Source organism: Lissotriton vulgaris, chromosome 8 (assembly GCF_964263255.1).
Source record: "Lissotriton vulgaris chromosome 8, aLisVul1.2, whole genome shotgun sequence".
In the NCBI taxonomy this organism is placed as follows: domain Eukaryota; kingdom Metazoa; phylum Chordata; class Amphibia; order Caudata; family Salamandridae; genus Lissotriton; species Lissotriton vulgaris.
This window is the reverse complement of record NC_141696.1, coordinates 126710046-126730975: the sequence shown is the minus strand read 5'-3', so window position 1 is coordinate 126730975 and position 20930 is coordinate 126710046. Positions and strand designations below refer to the sequence as shown.

General features: G+C 43.1%; 1 protein-coding gene across 1 annotated transcript in view; it reads right to left on the bottom strand.

Annotated features, from left to right (window-relative positions):
• The window catches only part of POLD3 (DNA polymerase delta 3, accessory subunit), a 146995-nt gene that overhangs the window by 105391 nt on the left and 20674 nt on the right, over window positions 1–20930 (bottom strand). The window contains exons 2-3 of the mRNA XM_086933813.1: window positions 16386–16441; window positions 15282–15384 (exon numbers count right to left, since the gene is read on the bottom strand). Coding sequence (XP_086789939.1) covers window positions 15282–15384; window positions 16386–16441 — 159 coding nt within the window. The remainder of the gene's footprint in view (window positions 1–15281; window positions 15385–16385; window positions 16442–20930) is intronic.

Below are 20930 nucleotides of genomic sequence, written 5' to 3'. Positions count from 1 at the left end.
AAGTTTTGGTCTTTGCATATTGTGTGCAAACAGAAACACCCATGAACAAGTGGACAGATTACACATACTTGCACAAATGCATATTCAACAGATCTAAAGACGCCTCTACTCAAAGTTCCGCCGACACCTATCAGATCTACATGACACAGACACACAACTAGGAGATAGACAACAACTACAGCACACAAACCAACATATGTATAGGTAACCATGCACACAGACGCTTGCTTACTCACACAAAATATATAGTCAGATGGACAGAAGTGAGGTAATTGAAATTTTTATGGTCAAGTATGTCCCCTAACGTGAACCCCAACGTCTCCATGTACGTGCTTTAAGTACATGTAATTTCCCTCCATGACCGAATATGAAGACGCAAATACATTTGCGTCCAACGTTAACATGTCCTCTTTCAGATCCACCATGAATGGATCGATAATTCAGTTCCTAACCATACCATGCCAACGTCTTTACATGGTACACTTTTACGTTTTTCCTGGCTCTGCCGAGCTAGGCCCTGATTTCTGTCTCCGAGCCCTTTTTGCTTTCTGCCTCCTGCCTCTGAAAGCTGCAGCATGGACACGTATCCCTGACCTCTGCCTTACTTCCTGCCAAGCGAAGCGGTGCCTGGCTCAACCTGGCCTGCCTGCCAAGATCGTATTTTGCCTTCAAGCTATCTGTCCAGCCTCCTCGAAAATACATTCCTGTCTAGTGATTTAGGTAAACATCTCCCCGGCTGCAGAGCAAAGAGCAAGCCTTCCTGTCTCTATGCAAGTAATTTACAGTTCCCGTTGCCATAGTAGGCCCATGGCCCCTGCACGTAGACACATATGCACGCACTAGCATTCAGTATAGAATAGCCTCTGCCCGAGAGACCTTTTACTCCAGATAATACATCCTCCAAACATAAGATACCAGATATGTTATAGGTCCAGGTCGTTCTGACATCCCAGACTTCTGTCTCCTCTACTAGTGTTAAAGTTCTCCCCAGTTACACGACTATGTCACGTCATGCTAGCTGCGCGCGCATCCGCACTTTCTGCTGATCCTGCAACTTTCTCTATGCACCCACCCACATGTGACGATTCTTGTGACGTTTCTCTGACATGTACAGTGCACGCCTCCGTGTACGCCTATTACACGCCTTCTTTCACGCCTCCTGTTACGCACATGTGTTCTTATCTTCTCTTTTTCACCTGTTACGCCTACTGTATTGGATTCAATTATGTTACTTTACTATATATAATGTGTAATGTTAATAAAACGTTGACTGTCCCTTCCCGAACCCTAGTGGTGACGGAACATGATCTCCAACCTCGAGGTTTTTCCATTAAAACCCGTATGACTCAGATACCACGGACTCTGCCTCTCATTTTTATGAGCTGTCTTGTAATGATAATTATACGGAAAAATTGATTAGGTAAAATTATTTACCACATAATTTGGCGCCCGAATAGAGACCCCTCCCCCACCCCACGCGCCGGCGATGCGTCGCAGGCCTTGCCCCCTGCCACAGCCGTGACGGACACCTATGCGCATCTGCAGGTTTTCCTGTATCTCCCTCAGGCCTACGGAGGTGACGGAGACTGCGGTCGACATCCAGACGAGGCGGTGAGGAGTGCGGAGGATCCCGACCAGAGCCCAGCCGAGAGTAGCAGTGTCCAAGGTATCCAGAGGCCCACCTGTTCCGAAGTGTCGAGGCGCATGCGTAGTAGCAGTACCGGTAGAAGTCCAGTCCAGTCCGAGGCCTTCAAGTTCAAGTTCAAGTATTGCTCCCGGTGAGTACCGTTGCTAGGGACGCATCTAGACGGGTGCATTAGTTTGTGTCCAGTCAAGACAGGTCTGGGTACACAGTCCTGGTCCGTACGTGTTCACTTAGGTGAGCGCGGTATGACGTGTCTCTTTATGGGACCGGTCTGTACTGTTTAGCAGTGCATCTAGTAATTCAGTGATTCAGTGATTCAGTATTCAAGCCTTCTAGCATTATCTCACGTGATTCCAAGCATTGTGTTTTATGTACTAGACAGTGTCCATTCGAAATGTTTTAATGCGTTTCATGTCGTGGTATGAATGACTGTTTGCTTTTCATTCCTGTGTTTATTGTGTTCGAGCAAAAGTAGAAATGCCGTTATTTTCGAAGTTACGTCAGATAGGAACTAGGAAAGGGATACTCGAAGAAGCAGTTCCTGTCCCGCCTAGGGACACTCCAGGGTATTTTATGTACCACAAGCACGGCTTAGACGCGGTGTTGTATTTAGATTTGTGGGTGGACTACACCAAGCACTTAGAAGAAAAGTTTAGATGGCCTGTCTCAGGAACATGGGATGCCGAGTGCATCATGAGAGTAGAAGAAGCATTATGGAAAAAGAAAGCCAGACAATCACAGAAAGATGCCATAGAATTGTGGCGTAAAGAATCGCATAGAAGAACAGAAAAAGCACTCAGAAAAGCAGATAGAAGTAGAGAAGAATCCGAAAAAGCCAAAGAAAAAGAGTTACTAGAAGAAGGAGAGCAGGTCAGATCAGAACAATTAGACCGCCAAAGAAATGCACTTATTACAGGCATGTATCCCGTTCTTGCCGAGGGCCTGCCTAAGGCGACCCCGGAAGTACCCAGTAACTTGCCACCACCATTGGTTCCGACTAAAGTACGTCACCATAAGACCGCAGCAGATATTTTCCTTTCTTCCTATTTAGATGATGTAGCTCCCGCATATACCAATGTACCTGTACATCCTGCTAATAATAACCTGCCACAGCATATTCCTGCTGATCGAGCCACGACCCCTCCGCGTCCAGGATTACTTCCCGCACCTGTTGTCACTTCCCCTTCTGCTGCTGCCACTGGTCCCCCTACTTCTGGTCCTCTTAACCCTTTTGCTACAGATAAGACTCAGTCGTCCCCGTTAAATGTGTCTTTCCCACACGCAATGACGTCAAGTCATGCTCATGCTTCCGCTTCGGGAGGTGCCGTAGGAGGCTACCACCGAACCCCGCCACAAGTACATCGACTGACAATGAGAGAATTAGCTACACAGCGTACCCCGAAAGCGACCCCTTCTGAAAAGCTTAAAGAATATCTTACAGATTGTAGATATGATCCCATTCCAGGCAAGCAAGGGGCCATGATGTTAGCCTCGTTACGTGTACGACGTGTTGCAGATTATTTGATTATACTACCAGGAATGACAGACCATCTAGACAAGATATATCATTTTATTCAGACTGGAGAAGGTCCTGAATGTGTTCGTGAAGCCATGGCACATCAGAAAACTGAGACACAAGGGTTAATATTACGTTTCTTGATTAATTGTTTGATAAGAGAACGAGATCGACCAGGTTTTGTACAAGAAGAGATGGATGTATTGACTAAATGGAGTCAGAATATTGCAGATGGTAAGCATGACAGACAGAATTGTATAGATGCCATGTCTAGAAAAATCCGTAAAGAAATAGTAGCCATGTATACTCGAGAGAATGCCGATAGGGCAGTAGAGTCAGACGATAAAGACTCCTCCGAGGAGGAAGAGCCAGAGAATCCAGCAGCGACTCAAGAGACGATAGCGTATGTAGGTAGAGCGAAGCTCCCTAAACAGTATCCTTTAGGTAGTCCTTTCGACCGACCCATTCGTCTAGAAAGCAAGAAACAATACCTTTACCCGATACCAGAGCAATGTTCTCTTGAACATATATTCCAAGTTACTGATAAAATCCTGAAAGAAAGAATAGGTTATCATGAACTCACTACCTTACGTGATCAGGAACTAGCCCGGTCAGCAGTCCAATGGGCCGGGGTTGACAGTATATATAAAGATGATCTAGTAGTGCAAACGTTTTTAAGTCTCACTCCAGAAGAACAGCGATTAGCTGGTATATACATGACCCAACATCTCATTATCCAGTATGAAAACCAACAGTCTGATCCAGGTCCGCTGTATAATTTATTGCAAGACTTACTCCTGAGAAGATGGAGAGGCCTAGGTACCGATTTAATTGATATCATTTTAGAACAACGTCACAAATATAGTACGTTCCTGACTCCACGTCTTGTTTCCGTTCCACCCCCAGTAAGACAACCATATCACCTAGACAGACAGAATCCTTTACGAGAAGTACATCCAATTCGGAAGCCAGATGATACGCTTGAACGTGCATTTGTATACACTCCTTTGACTAAAATGGAATTATTGGAAATGAAGAAAATTGTACCTTGTCACGATAAAGACCCTGCAGGGTTCCACCGTGAATTAAAAGACATGTTACTGATGGGTGATTACACATATTCAGACATTCTTAAAATGTTAAAGGTATTGTTGCCAGCAGGGATTTACGAGAAACTGAAAGAGAAGGATTGGGAGGTGGGAGATAAAAAGATTAATTGGACCGAATTAGAAGATGAAGAAAAAGGACGTACCCCAGGTTTAGGTCTTGGGGACAAAACTAAAGCATTACCAGGATTGTTAGTACAGGTCTTGCCTAGATTATTGACAGTTAAAAAGGAAGATTGGGATGCAATTTCAGCCTGCAAACAGAAACCAGACGAAGACACTAGTGATTTTTATTCTAGATTCGAGAAATGTTTTATTATTAATAGCGGCCTGAAAACAAGTAGCGAGTCGTTCCCACATCTTTTTGTAACCAAATTAGTTGAGAATTCCTTGCCCCAGGTTAAGAACAGAGTATTGAAAGTCGAAAGTACATGGCAAGCAAATACGCCTTCCCAAATGTTACAAATGTTACAGTACCACCAGAATAGAATCCGAGAGGAACACGATCATGAACAGAGACGCATGAAAGACACGAAAATGAAAGTATTCGTTGCCCAGTCTGTTCCAGCAGATGGTCAGAAGAGGGGTAACATGCAAAACACCCAGACTAGTCGTCCTACAGGTCCTGTTAAAGGAAATTGCAATTATTGCAAACAGCCAGGTCATTTTATTAGTGATTGTGCCGTTCTGAAACACAATATTGCTACAGGCAAAACGAAAGAAAGACCACGTCAGCCTAGACCAGAATACGTTCAACAGAATATTCAACAGAATCCGCAACCTGCTCCACAACATGTTCAGCAACAGACCGTAGCGGTACCCCAGCCCCAGCCCATTGCCGAAACACAACACGTTACACAGCAAATGTACCAGTATGCACAGTCAGAGTATCCAGATTACCAACAGTATTCATGAAATAGCCTAGAGAGGGAAGTAGGTTTGCCTCTCATCGAGATTCCTGTAGATCAAGACGGTCCTTATGTACATAGTCAGGTATTAGGAAAAGACAGAAAATGTTTGATTGACACAGGGGCAAGCAGAACTACCATCAGTCATGACGAGGTTCCAGGGGCACCCCTCTCAGGCTCACAGAATGTTTCCCTTGGATTTTCAGGAAAACCTATTGTTAATGAAGTATCGAAACCAGTTCCCCTTGCAGTTGGTCCATTGTCCCGTACTACAGATTTATTGCTTACGAAGTCATGTCCAGAAAACCTGCTTGGTATTAAAACGCTGAAAGCTCTAGGAGCTGTAATATGTTGTTCTCCGGAAGGAGTGAGATTGTTTTTGCGTGACTTTAAGGGTCACTATGTGTTGAGAGATTTTGATCCCCGATTACAGAATGTACCACAGCATTTATGGGCACAAGGTCAGACTGATGTAGGTTGTATGCATGTCACACCATATCGTGTCACACTCAAGCCAGGAGTTGTTCTGCCCAGAATCCGACAATACAAATTGCCACCTGAGGCTGTAGCAGCCTTATTGAAAATCATTGACGAACTTATTGCTCAAGGAGTAGTTGTAGAAACTGACTCCAATATTTGTAATTCTCCAATCATTACGATTCTTAAACGTACTGATCCAAATGCACCTCCTGTTTATAGTCTAGTGATTGACCTTAGAGAGCTTAACAAATGTATCATACCTCAGTTTCCAGTGGTCCCAGATATTTCATCCCTATTGACAGCTATTGATTCTGAAGCGGTGTTCTTTACTGTAATAGATCTCAAGAATGCCTTCTTTAGTGTCCCCATTGATCCGGAAAGCCAGTACCTTTTCGGATTCAGTTTAAATGGCCGAAGCTTTAAATTTGCACGTGCACCTCAAGGGTTCACGGAAAGTCCGAGTATCTATAGCCAAGCATTGAAAAGACAACTTGACAGTATCCACATGCCTGCTAACACTGCCCTACTTCAGTACGTCGATGATCTATTGATCACCGCCCGAAGTGAACAAGAATGTGAACATGCATCTCTGAAAGTCCTATATTTTCTGGCCGACAAGGGACACAAAGTGTCTCCTTCGAAGCTGCAATTCTGTGTTCAGCAAGTTGTGTACCTTGGTCACTTGCTGTCCAAGAGGGGGAGACAGCTTACACCTGACCGCATCCAGTTAATTGTACATATGCCACAACCCAAGACACAAAAAGAAGTACAGGCCTTTATAGGCCTCACCTCTTACTGTAGACAATGGATCCCTCAGTATGCATATCTAGCCAAGCCCCTTATACAGTTGACAACCCAGGAGGCAGCGTCATCGACTGTCCTCCCTTGGACTCAGGAACATACACAAGCTTTTGACGACTTGAAGAAAGCCCTATGTCAAGCACCTGTTTTAGCGACACCATGTTACAGCAAGCCTTTTACACTTTTTGTCACAGAACGCGAAGGTACTGCATTGTCAGTACTCACCCAAGATCAAGCAGGTTCACACAAACCATGTGCTTATTTTTCCAGTACATTAGATCCAGTAGCCCAGGCTCTGCCTGCGTGCTTGAAATCTGTAGCAGCAACAGTTCTAGCAATTAGACAAAGTGATTCCATAGTATTAGGACACCAATTGACAGTACAGGTTCCACATTCCGTGGAAGTTCTTTTAAACCGTACACAGACTCAGCACTTGACTATAGCACGACTGACAGGTTATCAATTGACATTATTCCAGCCACACATAGAAATCAGACGCTGCAACACACTGAATCCTGCTACACTTTTACCGTTAAGTACAACAGACCCTATGGCACATGACTGTGTGGAAGTCATTAACACTATGACGAAGCCCAGACAAGACTTGACAGATATCGCATTACCAGATCCAGACCTGACACTTTATGTGGATGGTTCATGTATGAGAACAAGTACAGGAGAGTTAGTGGCCGCGTATGCAGTGACCAATGAAACTGAAGTCATAGAAACACATCGAATTGACACCCTGTCAGCCCAAGCAGCAGAGCTCATTGCTCTGACCCAAGCCTGTATTCGAGCCAAGAACCTAAAAGTTAACATATACACAGATTCCCGTTATGCATTCGGAGTTGTACACGACTTCGGAGTCCTTTGGCAAGAGAGAGGTTTTTTAACTTCACACGGAGCCAAGATACAGCATGGTCCCCTCATTCAAGCTCTGTTAGAAGCAATACATTTGCCTACAGCCATAGCCATCATGAAGTGTAAAGCACATACGAAAGTCACAGATACTATTTCCCAGGGTAACGACCTGGCAGATCGAACAGCCAAACATACAGCTCAGACTCATACTCATACGACTGATATGACAAAGACAGTAGTTCCAACACATTGCATGACAGTTAGGGATCCCGCCCTAGATGTAATTGACATACAGACACATGCTACTCCAGACGAAATCAAGAAATGGACAGAACTAGGAGGGATTCAGACAGAACAGGGATGGATGACGAAGGGAAAAGCCACATGGTTTCTCCCCGACTCTATGGTTCAGGTTATCATTAACACAGCACATAGTCCTGCACATTTAGGAGAAAAAGCCATGTTAGACAGTATTCAAAACCTTTGGTTCAATAAGCATTTACGAGCAGCAGCAAAACAGAAAGTGCGTACTTGCATGATCTGTTGTCAGTTCAACCCAGGTAAAGGCATTCCCGTAGAGCAAGGTGGATTTCATCCTCCTGATCACCCTTTTGAAGTCCTCCAGATGGATTATATCCAGATGGACAGATGCCGAGGATTCAAGTACGTCCTCGTAGTTGTATGTGCACTTTCCCCGATGGACAGAAGCATATCCAGTCCCAGATTACACTGCCCCGACCACTGCCAAGCAGTTGGTTCGTGAATTTTTCCCGAGGTTTGGTTTGCCTCGTGTCGTGTATTCAGATAACGGACAGCCATTCTCGTCCGAGCTCATGAAGCAGGTTTCCCTTTTGTTAGGTTACCAATGGAAGTTCCACTGTGTTCGGCATTCCGAAGCAGCTGGATTAGTAGAGAGACACAATCAGACTCTGAAAACACGTCTTGCCAAGGTCTGTGCAGAAAAAGGAGTAGACTGGATAGTAGCCCTTCCAGTTGCTCTCTTCTATATGCGAATGGTAGCCCATTCTAGGACAGGGCTATCCCCGTATGAGGTGGTTTTTGGCCGGCCACCGAAGATGTGGGGGACGCCTCTGCCCCGTAAATTAACCGATGTTGACAGTAATATGCTGACAGATTACCTTGCTTCCTTGATGTCTGCACTACAATCATGTCGTTCACAGGTCGCAGCAGCCTTTCCAGACAACACCGAGGTGAAGCCACACAAGATCGTCCCTGGTGATTTTGTGTATGTCCGTAATTTTGAACGGTCGAGCCCTCTGGAGCCCCGTTGGAAGGAGCCGAAGATTGTTTTAATGACCACAAGGACTGCTGTGAAACTAGAGGGCAGAAAAAATTGGCTCCACTCGAGCCACGTGAAAAAATGCTATGGACTTCCGCCAAAAACGGATTCCCAGGACTGCCACATTCCAATCGTTGATACTAAACTCCCCCTGGTAGAGAAAACTCCGTCCCAGGAATACAGACTAAAGTTGAGGTCTAGTAAGTCAGACAGTTTAATTGTTTAAGTCCCCCCCTGGGTGAAGCGGTTAGACAGGTTCCTGACATGTATAAGATAGACCCCAATAGAGAGAGAGATAGAGATAGACAGGAGATCAAGAAACAGAAATATTGCAAGAATCTCCAAAGTAGATGTATTGTTACTTTAATTGTCATGTTTTTTCTGAGTCTTACGATTATATGTCTAAGCTATGTTTTACATGTATATCTTCCGATACAAGCACATTCTTCTTTCAATGACACTGCAGACCACACCTTTAGTGATCTGCCCCCGTACGAACTTTCTTATCGACTTGCACTGCGCAACAATTCTTTCATCCGTATGTTACCATCATTCCCATCAGACCAGCAATGCCACTAATTGCTGGGTATGTGGCCGACCCCCTCCCTACCAGAAAATGACGGGAGCCTTGCCTCTTTTTCCTTACCCGTTTACACATAATGGTTCATGTGGTGCATGGTTTACGTTAGATAGTAAGTCTAAAGTTTCCCAAGGTAATTGGATATGGGGAGACCTGAATACAGTTATGAATAAGGCATGTTTCCCCGTCAAGGAGGGTCTTCCCCAAATGACAGGTACCGATCTAGAAAATGAAGTATATGGATTAGGTAATTTTACACTTAGCCTCATGATTTTGAATGTCCAGTCAGAAACTAGTTCGAACTTACCCTCAATATCAGTTTTGCCAGTGAAGGGTGACCTATGCGTTAGAAAGAATGGTTCAGTACATCTAGGACACAGCGATTGTAATACAGTTATTGAATTCAGTGATAACGGCAAGTCTACATTCAAAGCTTCCCGACATTCCTATTTCATTTGTGGCCATACAGCTTATATAAGTTTGCCTCCAGACTGGGATGGTACTTGTTACATTGCATTCCTACTGCCACCTGTTTTTCTAGCCCCACCTGATTACCATAGAAATTCTCATCTCATTCATGTTAGACCCAAGAGAGATCTCCCGATTGTCGATTACGCTGAAACAACATGGGAACAATACACAGATTTCAATAAAAGATTCTTTCCTTATTTAGGCACTGTCTCCAATAGTAAACTGATACGTAAATTGACCAGAACCCTTGAAGCAGTAGTAAATGAAACTACTTTTGACCTAGGTAACTTAACAGACGAACAGTCTGCTATGAGACTTGTCGTTCTTCAAAATCGTCTCGTCCTTGACGTCATCCTGGCAGATAGGGGCGGGGCTTGTAGAGTCATCGGATCCAGTTGTTGTGTTTTCATTCCAAATAACGCACCGTCAGTATATAGAGCCATAACTCGGCTCCACAAGATTGCAAGTCAGATACACCAAAATCCAGGCACCTGGACCTGGTCCGGTTGGCTCTGGATCGTGATATCAGCCTGGGGATGGAAAGTCCTATCCTTCCTTGGAATAGCCCTACTCATAGTATTCAGTTGTTGCCTATGTCTACAATGTGGGCCAGCGATTTGTGGCTTGTGCGCCACATCATGTATTCCCCATTCAAGTCCACGATCCAAATCCCGTATGAAAAAAGATGAGCAAATGATGTTATATGAACAGATAGATGGACTCATGAAGATTGATATATCCTGAAGGGTCCGTAGGGGACAAGGAGGGAATGAGGTAATTGAAATTTTTATGGTCAAGTATGTCCCCTAACGTGAACCCCAACGTCTCCATGTACGTGCTTCAAGTACATGTAATTTCCCTCCATGACCGAATATGAAGACGCAAATACATTTGCGTCCAACGTTAACATGTCCTCTTTCAGATCCACCATGAATGGATCGATAATTCAGTTCCTAACCATACCATGCCAACGTCTTTACATGGTACACTTTTACGTTTTTCCTGGCTCTGCCGAGCTAGGCCCTGATTTCTGTCTCCGAGCCCTTTTTGCTTTCTGCCTCCTGCCTCTGAAAGCTGCAGCATGGACACGTATCCCTGACCTCTGCCTTACTTCCTGCCAAGCGAAGCGGTGCCTGGCTCAACCTGGCCTGCCTGCCAAGATCGTATTTTGCCTTCAAGTTATCTGTCCAGCCTCCTCGAAAATACATTCCTGTCTAGTGATTTAGGTAAACATCTCCCCGGCTGCAGAGCAAAGAGCAAGCCTTCCTGTCTCTATGCAAGTAATTTACAGTTCCCGTTGCCATAGTAGGCCCATGGCCCCTGCACGTAGACACATATGCACGCACTAGCATTCAGTATAGAATAGCCTCTGCCCGAGAGACCTTTTACTCCAGATAATACATCCTCCAAACATAAGATACCAGATATGTTATAGGTCCAGGTCGTTCTGACATCCCAGACTTCTGTCTCCTCTACTAGTGTTAAAGTTCTCCCCAGTTACACGACTATGTCACGTCATGCTAGCTGCGCGCGCATCCGCACTTTCTGCTGATCCTGCAACTTTCTCTATGCACCCACCCACATGTGACGATTCTTGTGACGTTTCTCTGACATGTACAGTGCACGCCTCCGTGTACGCCTATTACACGCCTTCTTTCACGCCTCCTGTTACGCACATGTGTTCTTATCTTCTCTTTTTCACCTGTTACGCCTACTGTATTGGATTCAATTATGTTACTTTACTATATATAATGTGTAATGTTAATAAAACGTTGACTGTCCCTTCCCGAACCCTAGTGGTGACGGAACATGATCTCCAACCTCGAGGTTTTTCCATTAAAACCCGTATGACTCAGATACCACGGACTCTGCCTCTCATTTTTATGAGCTGTCTTGTAATGATAATTATACGGAAAAATTGATTAGGTAAAATTATTTACCACAGAAGGCTGAATGAACTAACTGCAGGATGAAGACTTGATTGGCATACTAGCAAGGAATGTGCGTGCCAAGTGTTTTTGGGTTGTGTGAAAGAAGGCTATTTGTCAATGTTAGATGTTCTTGTTGGCATGCAGTAAATCATGGCTGCTGCAATCCAAAACTTGAATGTGGGCATTTCTGAAGTGACCACTGTGGGTTAAGGGAACATAGGTTTTCCCCAACAGATCGGAGGAGAGAAGCGCCCAAGCAAAACGCAACACACACACAGTTGGAACTTTGTAAGTATCATCAGACTTTTTGCCTCACTTTTCCTGATAAAACATAGTTTTGTTTATTTCTAAGGTGTGGAAGGGTATGCAACACCCTTCCATCATCAATCCATATTTCAATGAGAGTCCAATACAAAAACATTTTTCAGGTAGCAAAAAATAAAAAGTTAAGTATGCAATTGCACAAGACTGACTGCTATAGTTACTCAGTGAACAATACATACAACTAACTGTAGGATACTAAAGGTAGTTTGGAAGTCAACAACTTGCATAGGTTTTCATGCATACTCCGGGGGATTTTGTGAATCTTCTGCAAGTCAGAATTCTATATGAATAGTTGAATAAAACCTATAGGCTGTTTTCTGACTTTTTTGGAAAACGTTTGTGGATAGGGTCAAAAGGCAGTAGAAAAATATTCCATGTTAAGTTCAAAAGCAAGGCTAGACCAAGTGTGGAAATGGTAAGCATTTTGGCATTTGAATTGATGTCAACTTACCATTCCTTCAGTTTGTTGCCAAACACCTTTAGGAACAACTCACGGCTTACTTTGACTTGTCTGTTGGTATCACACAGAAAACTAAAGAGAGCTTATTCTGGCTTCCATACATATGCATTAGAGTCTGATTCATGGAGCTGCTATTGTTTGATCGTCTCTTACGAGTCTCAAGGTCTCTCTGGAGAAGTTGGGATCTTTTGCTATTATTCACGGTCTCTGCAATTGGAGGCCACTAGTTAAAATTCAGGTGGGGGACTACCATTGGTGTTGCTCTGTCTAGCGATGATGGACATCGTGCTTGCACACGCAGTTGGTGCTGGAGCGGCCTTTGGGTGGTTATGCTTCTTGAGTGTTTTCCAGCACGGTGTAGTCAAACAGTGCAGCTGCAGCACAGGAGCTATGCAGATGTCGATTATTAATGCATGTGTGGTGAGAAACCACTCCATCTTTCCTGCAGCTCTTAAGTCAGTTCGTCAGGATGCTTGTTCTCAGCAGCGTGGGTTGTAGTGTAGAGCATTATAGCGGTGACTGACTACCATCCATGGTGCAGCTTGCAGGTTCACATTTGCAGGCAAATGTTGTGGCTCTGTGAACGGACAGACGTACTCATCATACCTGCAATCTTAATGTATGGGGAGCAGCAATGAATCTGGCTCTGGATGAATGGGGTTACAGCAGTGTGGCAAAACACTGTATGAGGTGTTGCTTGCAAGATCATCTATCAGCTTCATTCCTGCAGCATGCACCTTTAATTAGGATCCTCAAGTCGATAAGCCTCAAGTCAGGTTTGGAAGGGGAGGTGGTTGGGGGGGGTAGGAGGGGATTACTTCTGGTATTGGTCCAACTTAGCAGCAATAAGTACCTCACTGTATTGTGGGCACACTGAATCTTTGACTATGGAGGTGTAATGCAGGTTCTATATGCACCTGACGATCTACCAGGTTGTAGCTAAGCGCAGAAGCATAGATCTTCGCTGCAGTCCTATATATATAGTCCTCACAACTCAAAAGAAAAACAACAATGGATTCAGTCTCAGGTCCTCTCTTGGAGTGCAGAGCTTCATTAAGTACAAAGTTGAACAATGGGTAGACTGGAAAAGTCAGCGCATTTCCGGTCCTGAGGGCAGCTGTCCAAACCAACTATTCACCAACTTCAAAGTTAGCGTTAAGGTTTTGTGCAAAATCAATGATCTGAAAATGTATTGCTCATTGTGTGTATCATATCTCAAAGCAAGCAGATTTAGAGAAAACAGTCCTTTTGTTGCTTTGCATTTCAAATCAGATTGGCCTTGCCAGAAGCACAAACCACAGGATGAGGGAAAAAGACACATGCCCATCTGTGAGGGGTGTGCACACAAGCATTTCTTCCAGGCAACACTGTTGTTCTAATGTTGCTTGGGTGAGGCCACATCACACACTGACCTGCTAGAAGCAGTTTAATTTTATCCTGGTGCAATAAAAAAGGTAATTTCTCTGAATGATGATTCAAGCCACACTTTCCATTTGGCTTCACAAGAATTCTAGAACAAGGGCATAATTTAAAGAGCATCACAGGTGAGCAAGCAGCGAGTGAAGAGACAGCTAACGCTGGATGCCACTAACACTTTGTAGCACTCTACAACTTAATGAGCAACATACATATTGATGAGATCCTAACAGGGGTATCAAACCCTACGTGCACTCAAGTCTCACATGCAATTCACATATGATGAGGGATACTGCACTGAGCTACCAAGGAGAGTCATTGGGCAATCTTCCCACAAGTATGTGTTTATTTTTAGTTCATTTATTTATTCTTGAACTTATAAAGCGCACAACTGCCAAGAGCATTCAAGCGCCATACCTCTCTGTAGCAATGAGAAGAGAACTAGCTTGGTCAAGGGGAAGTAGTTTAGTCCTCTGATGGAGAGTAATATGCCATAAACATGGAGAGCATTGGTCTGGAGACACCAGCATAAGTGTCCTACTCTAGAAACAATACTGGGTAAGCCAAAAGATAAAATGAGAAGCAGGCCTTATAGACACTGTCCGAAGGACTTTCTAGCACATATCAGGAAGCACTAAACAAAAACATCACTGTGTCTGCAACACAAACTTAAAGATGAAGGAAATGTCTCCAAGACAGACATGTGCAGAGTTGGAGACTTTGTAAAAACATAGCATGTTGTTTACAAGGCCTCTAGAGCTACCAGCCACCTATACATGGTCACATGCTTTATAGAATTCCATAATATAGTTTGACATAAATCTTTCCTTTGGCCATCACAGACCTGCAGCTAAGAAGGTTGGCTGGTTCCACTGATTCAGGTAAAGCATTGCATTAAACTGACCGGGGACCTGGTGTTATCCTAACATTACAAAGCTTGCGAAAAACAAAGTAGCCAGACTCGTCTCAACATACGCACCTATATGTTTATAGTTTTTTTCGTCACTTAGATTCTGGACCACAGCTGAAAATTCAACAAGGCAACCTGGTAACATAGGTCAGAACCAACTGCAAGAAGCAGTGGTGAGGGTGAGATGTTAAATATTTGGGTGCTGGGTGTATAAAATGCAGAACTCACTGGACAAGACTCCAAGGGCCTCCTTACACGTCTGACAGTATTTATGAAGAACTTTGTTAAGCGGACTTCCCCATTCTACTTTGAAAAGGACAAGTACCAGTGAGTACAGAAAGGTGTACGACAAACATTGGTCCTAAATAACTCCCATGAGATCCCTGTCCCTTCACGAACATGTATCCAACCACCGTTGGGAAGGGGATTGATTTAGCCTAGATCGGCCTCAGTAGTGTTACGTAGCTGGTCCAGTCACGAGCCAGAACGTTACATAACAAACAAATAAATTAATATAACATATCTTAAAAGTGTAAACCAGTTAGAGCTGAAGGAAGGTGAGAAAAACTCACTGGGTACCCGTTTTGAACATGCTTCCCAGTGACCAGGTAGGTTACATGCAGCTGAACTCCGGAGTTCTCCTTTCGTTTTCTTTCCACATAGTCGTACAACATCCTGAGGAGGGTAGGAACAAGAAGGTTACAGAGACAGCAAAGGTGACACATTTCAACCCCAACAAAGAAACAAAGTCATACACCTTTCTCCTCTGGGGTATTAGTCAAATCACAGAAGTGCGAACATCTAAGTGGGAACCTATATGTTAAATTTACTGACAATTTTGACTAGATTGATGAAGTGGATGAGTCTTCGGGAAAAGGGATAAAAGTGCCTTTAACAGTTAATTCTGCTTCCAGTTGTTTAATTCATCCAGTGTGTCAATTAAGGAGAGATCAAGGACATGGAAGCACTATATTAATGTCCTTACTAAGAAAGTCTGCTTTACTCCTTTATCCAACACATTATGGTTCATTAAAGAAGCGTTGCCTTTACTAAAATTACTGTCTATTTTTTAATACAATAACATGTGAATATGGTATATGTTTAATAATCACAAAGAGGGCCTAGACAATTGCAAAAATAGATCAAAGGATATCTAAATGTACAAAAACGGTATCAATAATCGCAATTAAAATAACAAAAGAAAACTGGATATGTAATTTGGAGTTTCTTCGCAACTAAACTAAACAGCATATGAAAACTATATTAAGAAATTACAACCTTAAGTAACCAATTGTAGGTGTACTTACAAATGATGAGATTATTTAATTGGACCAGAAGCGGGCAGTGAGGTTACAAGCACCCTAGCTTCATCTCAATTTAAGGGATCCAAAAATAAAATTAACAATCGGGAAGCTGTAACACAAAACTGTTAAAGGCCGTTCCTCAATATATTCACATCCACATAGGACAGTCAACAGAAATAAAGAGATTCTGCAGTCGAAAAACCTCATAGTTAGGAATGACAGCACTGGAAAGTACAAACGTATGTGGTTCATCAGTCGAACAAATATATAGAATAAAAATAGAAATATGATTTTCAGCTCTTAGTTAGGAAACAAAATATAAAACAATGTACCAACAAAAAGGTGCTAAAGGAAGAGGTGGTGAACACTCACTGTTTAGCTTGGTTTACATGCACCCCCAGAGTGTAGCTGAGCCATTTGTAGGTCACCTGAAATGAAGAGAAACAAATGTTGAGGAAACAGGATACAACAAATGAAATGTTTATTCATGCAAGACAAAACTATACGTAGGTCGCTGTCCCGGCCAACTGAAATAGTTCTGGTTGAGAGAAGACAAGAATTAAGTGCATGAACGTCATCTCCCCAACAGTTTATTCACTGCAAAGTGCCACTGGGTTCTTCTTACGTCTCCATATATTTCATATGCCACTATGCTCCCATTGATTCAGGAGATCCAAGCCTGTTGTCTGCGGTGTTAGCTGAAGACCAACATCACACAGACCTGGCTTGAATTCAAGGTGGCTGCTGTATAAAGGTGGTGCTGGACTGCCTGGGTAGCATACAGCAATAAGTGTAGGACAGCTGGCTAGGAGTCAAATGGAGAAAAATGAGGTCCTGATCCAAATCTGTGAATGTCCAAGTATGATGCCCTTTATTCAGCATGGCCAGCTTGGTCAGCAAGCTGCCCCTGTGGAAAATGAGAGAATCCGAAGGAATCAGCCTCCTAGCTCAATCGAGCTAGAACATTAAATACTATTTGGCAGTAAGTATGCACTTCATTAAAACACTGCTTGCAAGTTAACAAAACGTTGAGTCATGCAATCTGGATCACATTTCTATTGCAGGAGCCAGACCACAAAATGTGAGCAAGAAATTCCTTAAAATAGGTACTCATTGCAAAATAGGTTGATTGGCAGATTATCTGGAAGATTTTACATGAGCACGTCTGGCCGGAGTAGAAAAATCGGATTGGATTGCCTTAAACATCTTGTCAAGATATGCTGCAATGTACCACACAGATAAAGGAAAGGACAAGGGTTAAAAATAGACCTTACCTGATTCACAAAGCTATTTGTGCAGAGTTCAGTTAGGTGCTTGAACAGCCATCTTACCTCCATCAAAAGAGTACTCCAGCTACAGAGAGACTAGTCACAGAAAAAGGAAATTCTCTAAAGACTCCCACTGGAGACCAAACTAAAATGCAAAACTAGCTGCATAACTCACATGGCTTGCATCATAGAAGACCCAACAACCTGACAAACCTTTTGACACACTCTGTTGACTCCAGTACTCCAGAAGCAAAACCACCCTTTCACTAGAACCACCCAAGTCTAAAGCAAGACAAGTACGGATCTTTCATGGGAGTGGGAACCATATTGTTTGAAACTTACTAACCTATCCGAGACAACAACTGAAAATACTCTCCTCCAGAAGGGGTTTAAAAACTCTACCACTCACAAACCCTGAAACTAAGAGTATAAAGACTACTAACGCCGATCTCCACTCATCCCATAGATTTTGAAATCAGTACCAACCCCTCCATTTTACTAACCCTCTCACCTCCGGTTATCTGTCCTCAGGTAATTCACATACTTCCCTCCTCTCTATCCCAACCTCACCAAAACAGTTTTGTTACCGTGTACATATTAATGAATATATATTTCTTAAATGGTTGTTAAAACTGTAGAGCATGCCAATGCAGACTGGTGAAGCTGCTCTGTATAAAAACATTGAATACAAAAATTGGACTTTTTCACAGTAGAATCAACCACAGTTGTGGTTACTTCAAGTTTTGAATAAGTCTCCCAGATATACATCCAAAGAGCTTCAGACAATCACTGTCTCTGACCATGTCCTCATATGTGTATGTAATTGCCCTGACCTTGTGTGAAATATAGCCACCAACCTCAATTGCTCCACTCCAATGATATGGACAGGTCACTTTCTCATTATCTCCTTCCTCATCTCAGTACTTATTGGGTGAAATTTTATCTTAAATGACAAAAGGATTTCATATTAAAGCTGAATTAAAACATACCCACTGTTCCTGCGTGTGCATTAAAAAGAATTAGTCATATACTTCTTCCTCTTTTGTAATTTCTGCAATGAAGAATGGTTCCCGGGATGCACGAGTAGATAGCTTTGCTTACCAGGCTAAGGGTTTTAGGTCAAGAATTTGAGACCTCTTGTATATACTTTAATATGTACTTATATATGTATGTTCTTTGTGGGATCTGGAGATCAGCCCTAGGACTGGTCTGCTAAGGCACTTTTTTTTCTGTTCAACTGCATCCATTTAACTGTCTTGATAGAAAACGAACAGTAGAGGTCAGTAAAATACCAGAATTGCTTTCTGCTTGTTCAACCGCCTCTATTCAACAGTCTTGATAGAAAACGACCAGTAGAGGTCAGTAAAATACCAGAATTGCTTTCTGTTGAGGGACTTTCTTTTTTTATTTTCTGGCAACTGCCTCTATTAAGCTTTCTTGGTAGAAAATGACCAGCAAAAGTCAGTAAAATACCAGAATCGCTTTAGCATTCTCTAGATTCCAGTCCTTAGAAATTGTCTTCCACGAGCACGTTAGACAATAATATTTTTTTCCGATCTTTTATTTTCAGTTATATGACCATAGAAGGCCCTGATTTTATATTAAAAATAGAGTTTTGGACTATACCATTTCCAACAGAAAGGCAATATTTCTCTCCATGTGTTTCCATACATGGAGTGTCATGCAGTTTGGTGCTGACTTTCCCTCCATGTTAAAAACACAGTAGATGTTTCAGCACCCAAGCTAATGTGCTACATAGTTAAATACATATAAGGTCCCAAAGGTGAGACCGATTGCATTTCAAACGCTTGTTTTGGTTAGTTTCTTGTCTTACCCTAAAATCTTGGGTGCTGCAGTGCGGGTTATGGTAGCGTGGTGCACCTGTTTTCAGAGATGACAATCACTCAGCTGAGTGCCGGGTCCACTGCATTTATCTCCGAGGCTATGTGTGCTGTAACTCTCTACTTTAACAACAAGGTGATGGGTGGAATGCTTGAATTAATCTCAGCCACTGGCTTGGGTCACATCACAATACATCACTTTTCGGCCACCATGCTACTTCAGTTTGGACCCAGCCATATGCAAATCAGCCTTGATCCTGCTAGTGCCTGAGATTAATTCAAGCATTCCATCCATCAGATGGCTTTTGCATCTCTCTAACTCAGCAGGCCTCTGCAGCATGGCGCACGAGAGCCTCACGAAGAGTGGTGCGAAACTTAGTTGCCAGTCATTGCCTCAAGTGGGTAGCAGCCAGCAACAAAGGCAGATAAAAGCAGATTTGTCTGCATTTGGCATTTTGAGGCAGCAGCGGGGGAAAGAATCACTAAACAGTCATTACAACAGATGATTAACTGCTGTAGACGTAGGTTTTGCTACGAGAGAGGGACCATCTCCACCTACAGTTCTTAGAATGCACATTTTTCCCTCTGATTCTGTAAATAATGAGGAGATCCATGAACACTTTGTTCAGGCACCAAAGTTAACGGAGGTCTTGCATCACTTGAGAAAACCTAGCTATGCCATCCACATCTGAGCCTCTTGAAGAAAAGGATTTCTTTAGCCAATACCAGAAGAGTAAGCATGACAGCCTGCTGCTCCATTCATGATTGAGGAAAGGAATGAAGCATTGTAAAGAGGGATCCACACAGTGTAAAAGTAAACACGTTTAGTTGAGTTGAACCACCAGAGTACGGAGCGGATCCAGGGCACAGCCTTCCTTGTTCCGTTCCCTTGCATCTGCCGCTTCTAACTCCACAGCATCTAGAACATGGCAGAGGCACGCACATAAAACCGCCTCCATACAATTAACAATATACATGACATAGGGAAAAGAGCACATGCACTATGCATGAAATCAAAGGCAGAGCATGTGCAAACTTGTGCACTAGATATACCCAAGATAACACATCTTCCCCGTTTAATAAAAATAAACAACACAAATAAAGAAAATAAAACTTTACAATATCTACAAATCTACTTCCTCCACAGTCACTCATCCAAATCCTCATCACAAACAAAACAGGGCCTCTACCTGGATTGGACCCGAATTCTCTTATTGCCATCTGAGCCTTCCATTTCTCTGCCACCACTCCTCTCATCAAGATCAGTAGGCCCAACTGCGCCTTCACCCTCCTGTTCTTACTCCTCAACAATTACATCTTCCTCTCTGCAGTCACTTTGTGACCCCAAGTGTTCTCCTTCCTCTTCATTAGTATTCCTGTGACTCAACCCGGCATCATCTTTATTCAACTGAACCAGTTACTCATCCAACCTTGCCTCAATGCCTCCTCCAGAAATTCCCTGTAGATTACATTCACCAACTAAAACTGCAATTCTCCTGAAGTTCCACGCCTTAACATCACTTAATAACACAGTGTACCACAAAACCTTAGTAACCTTTACAGGATGAGAGAACTGACTTTCACCTTCCCTTATCTGCCAGGTTTTTTTTTTTTACTTTGACCCACATACCTTCCTTAATCACAACATTCCCTTATTCTCTCTTCAGATCAAACATCTCCTTATACTTCTGCTGTTTGGTCACAATACTTTTACTTACCTCACCCACCAACACAGTGGTGTCCACGGCATGCAACAACCATTCAGGTTACATTTGGTCCTAGCTCCCCTTCCTCTCATAACGTTAAAA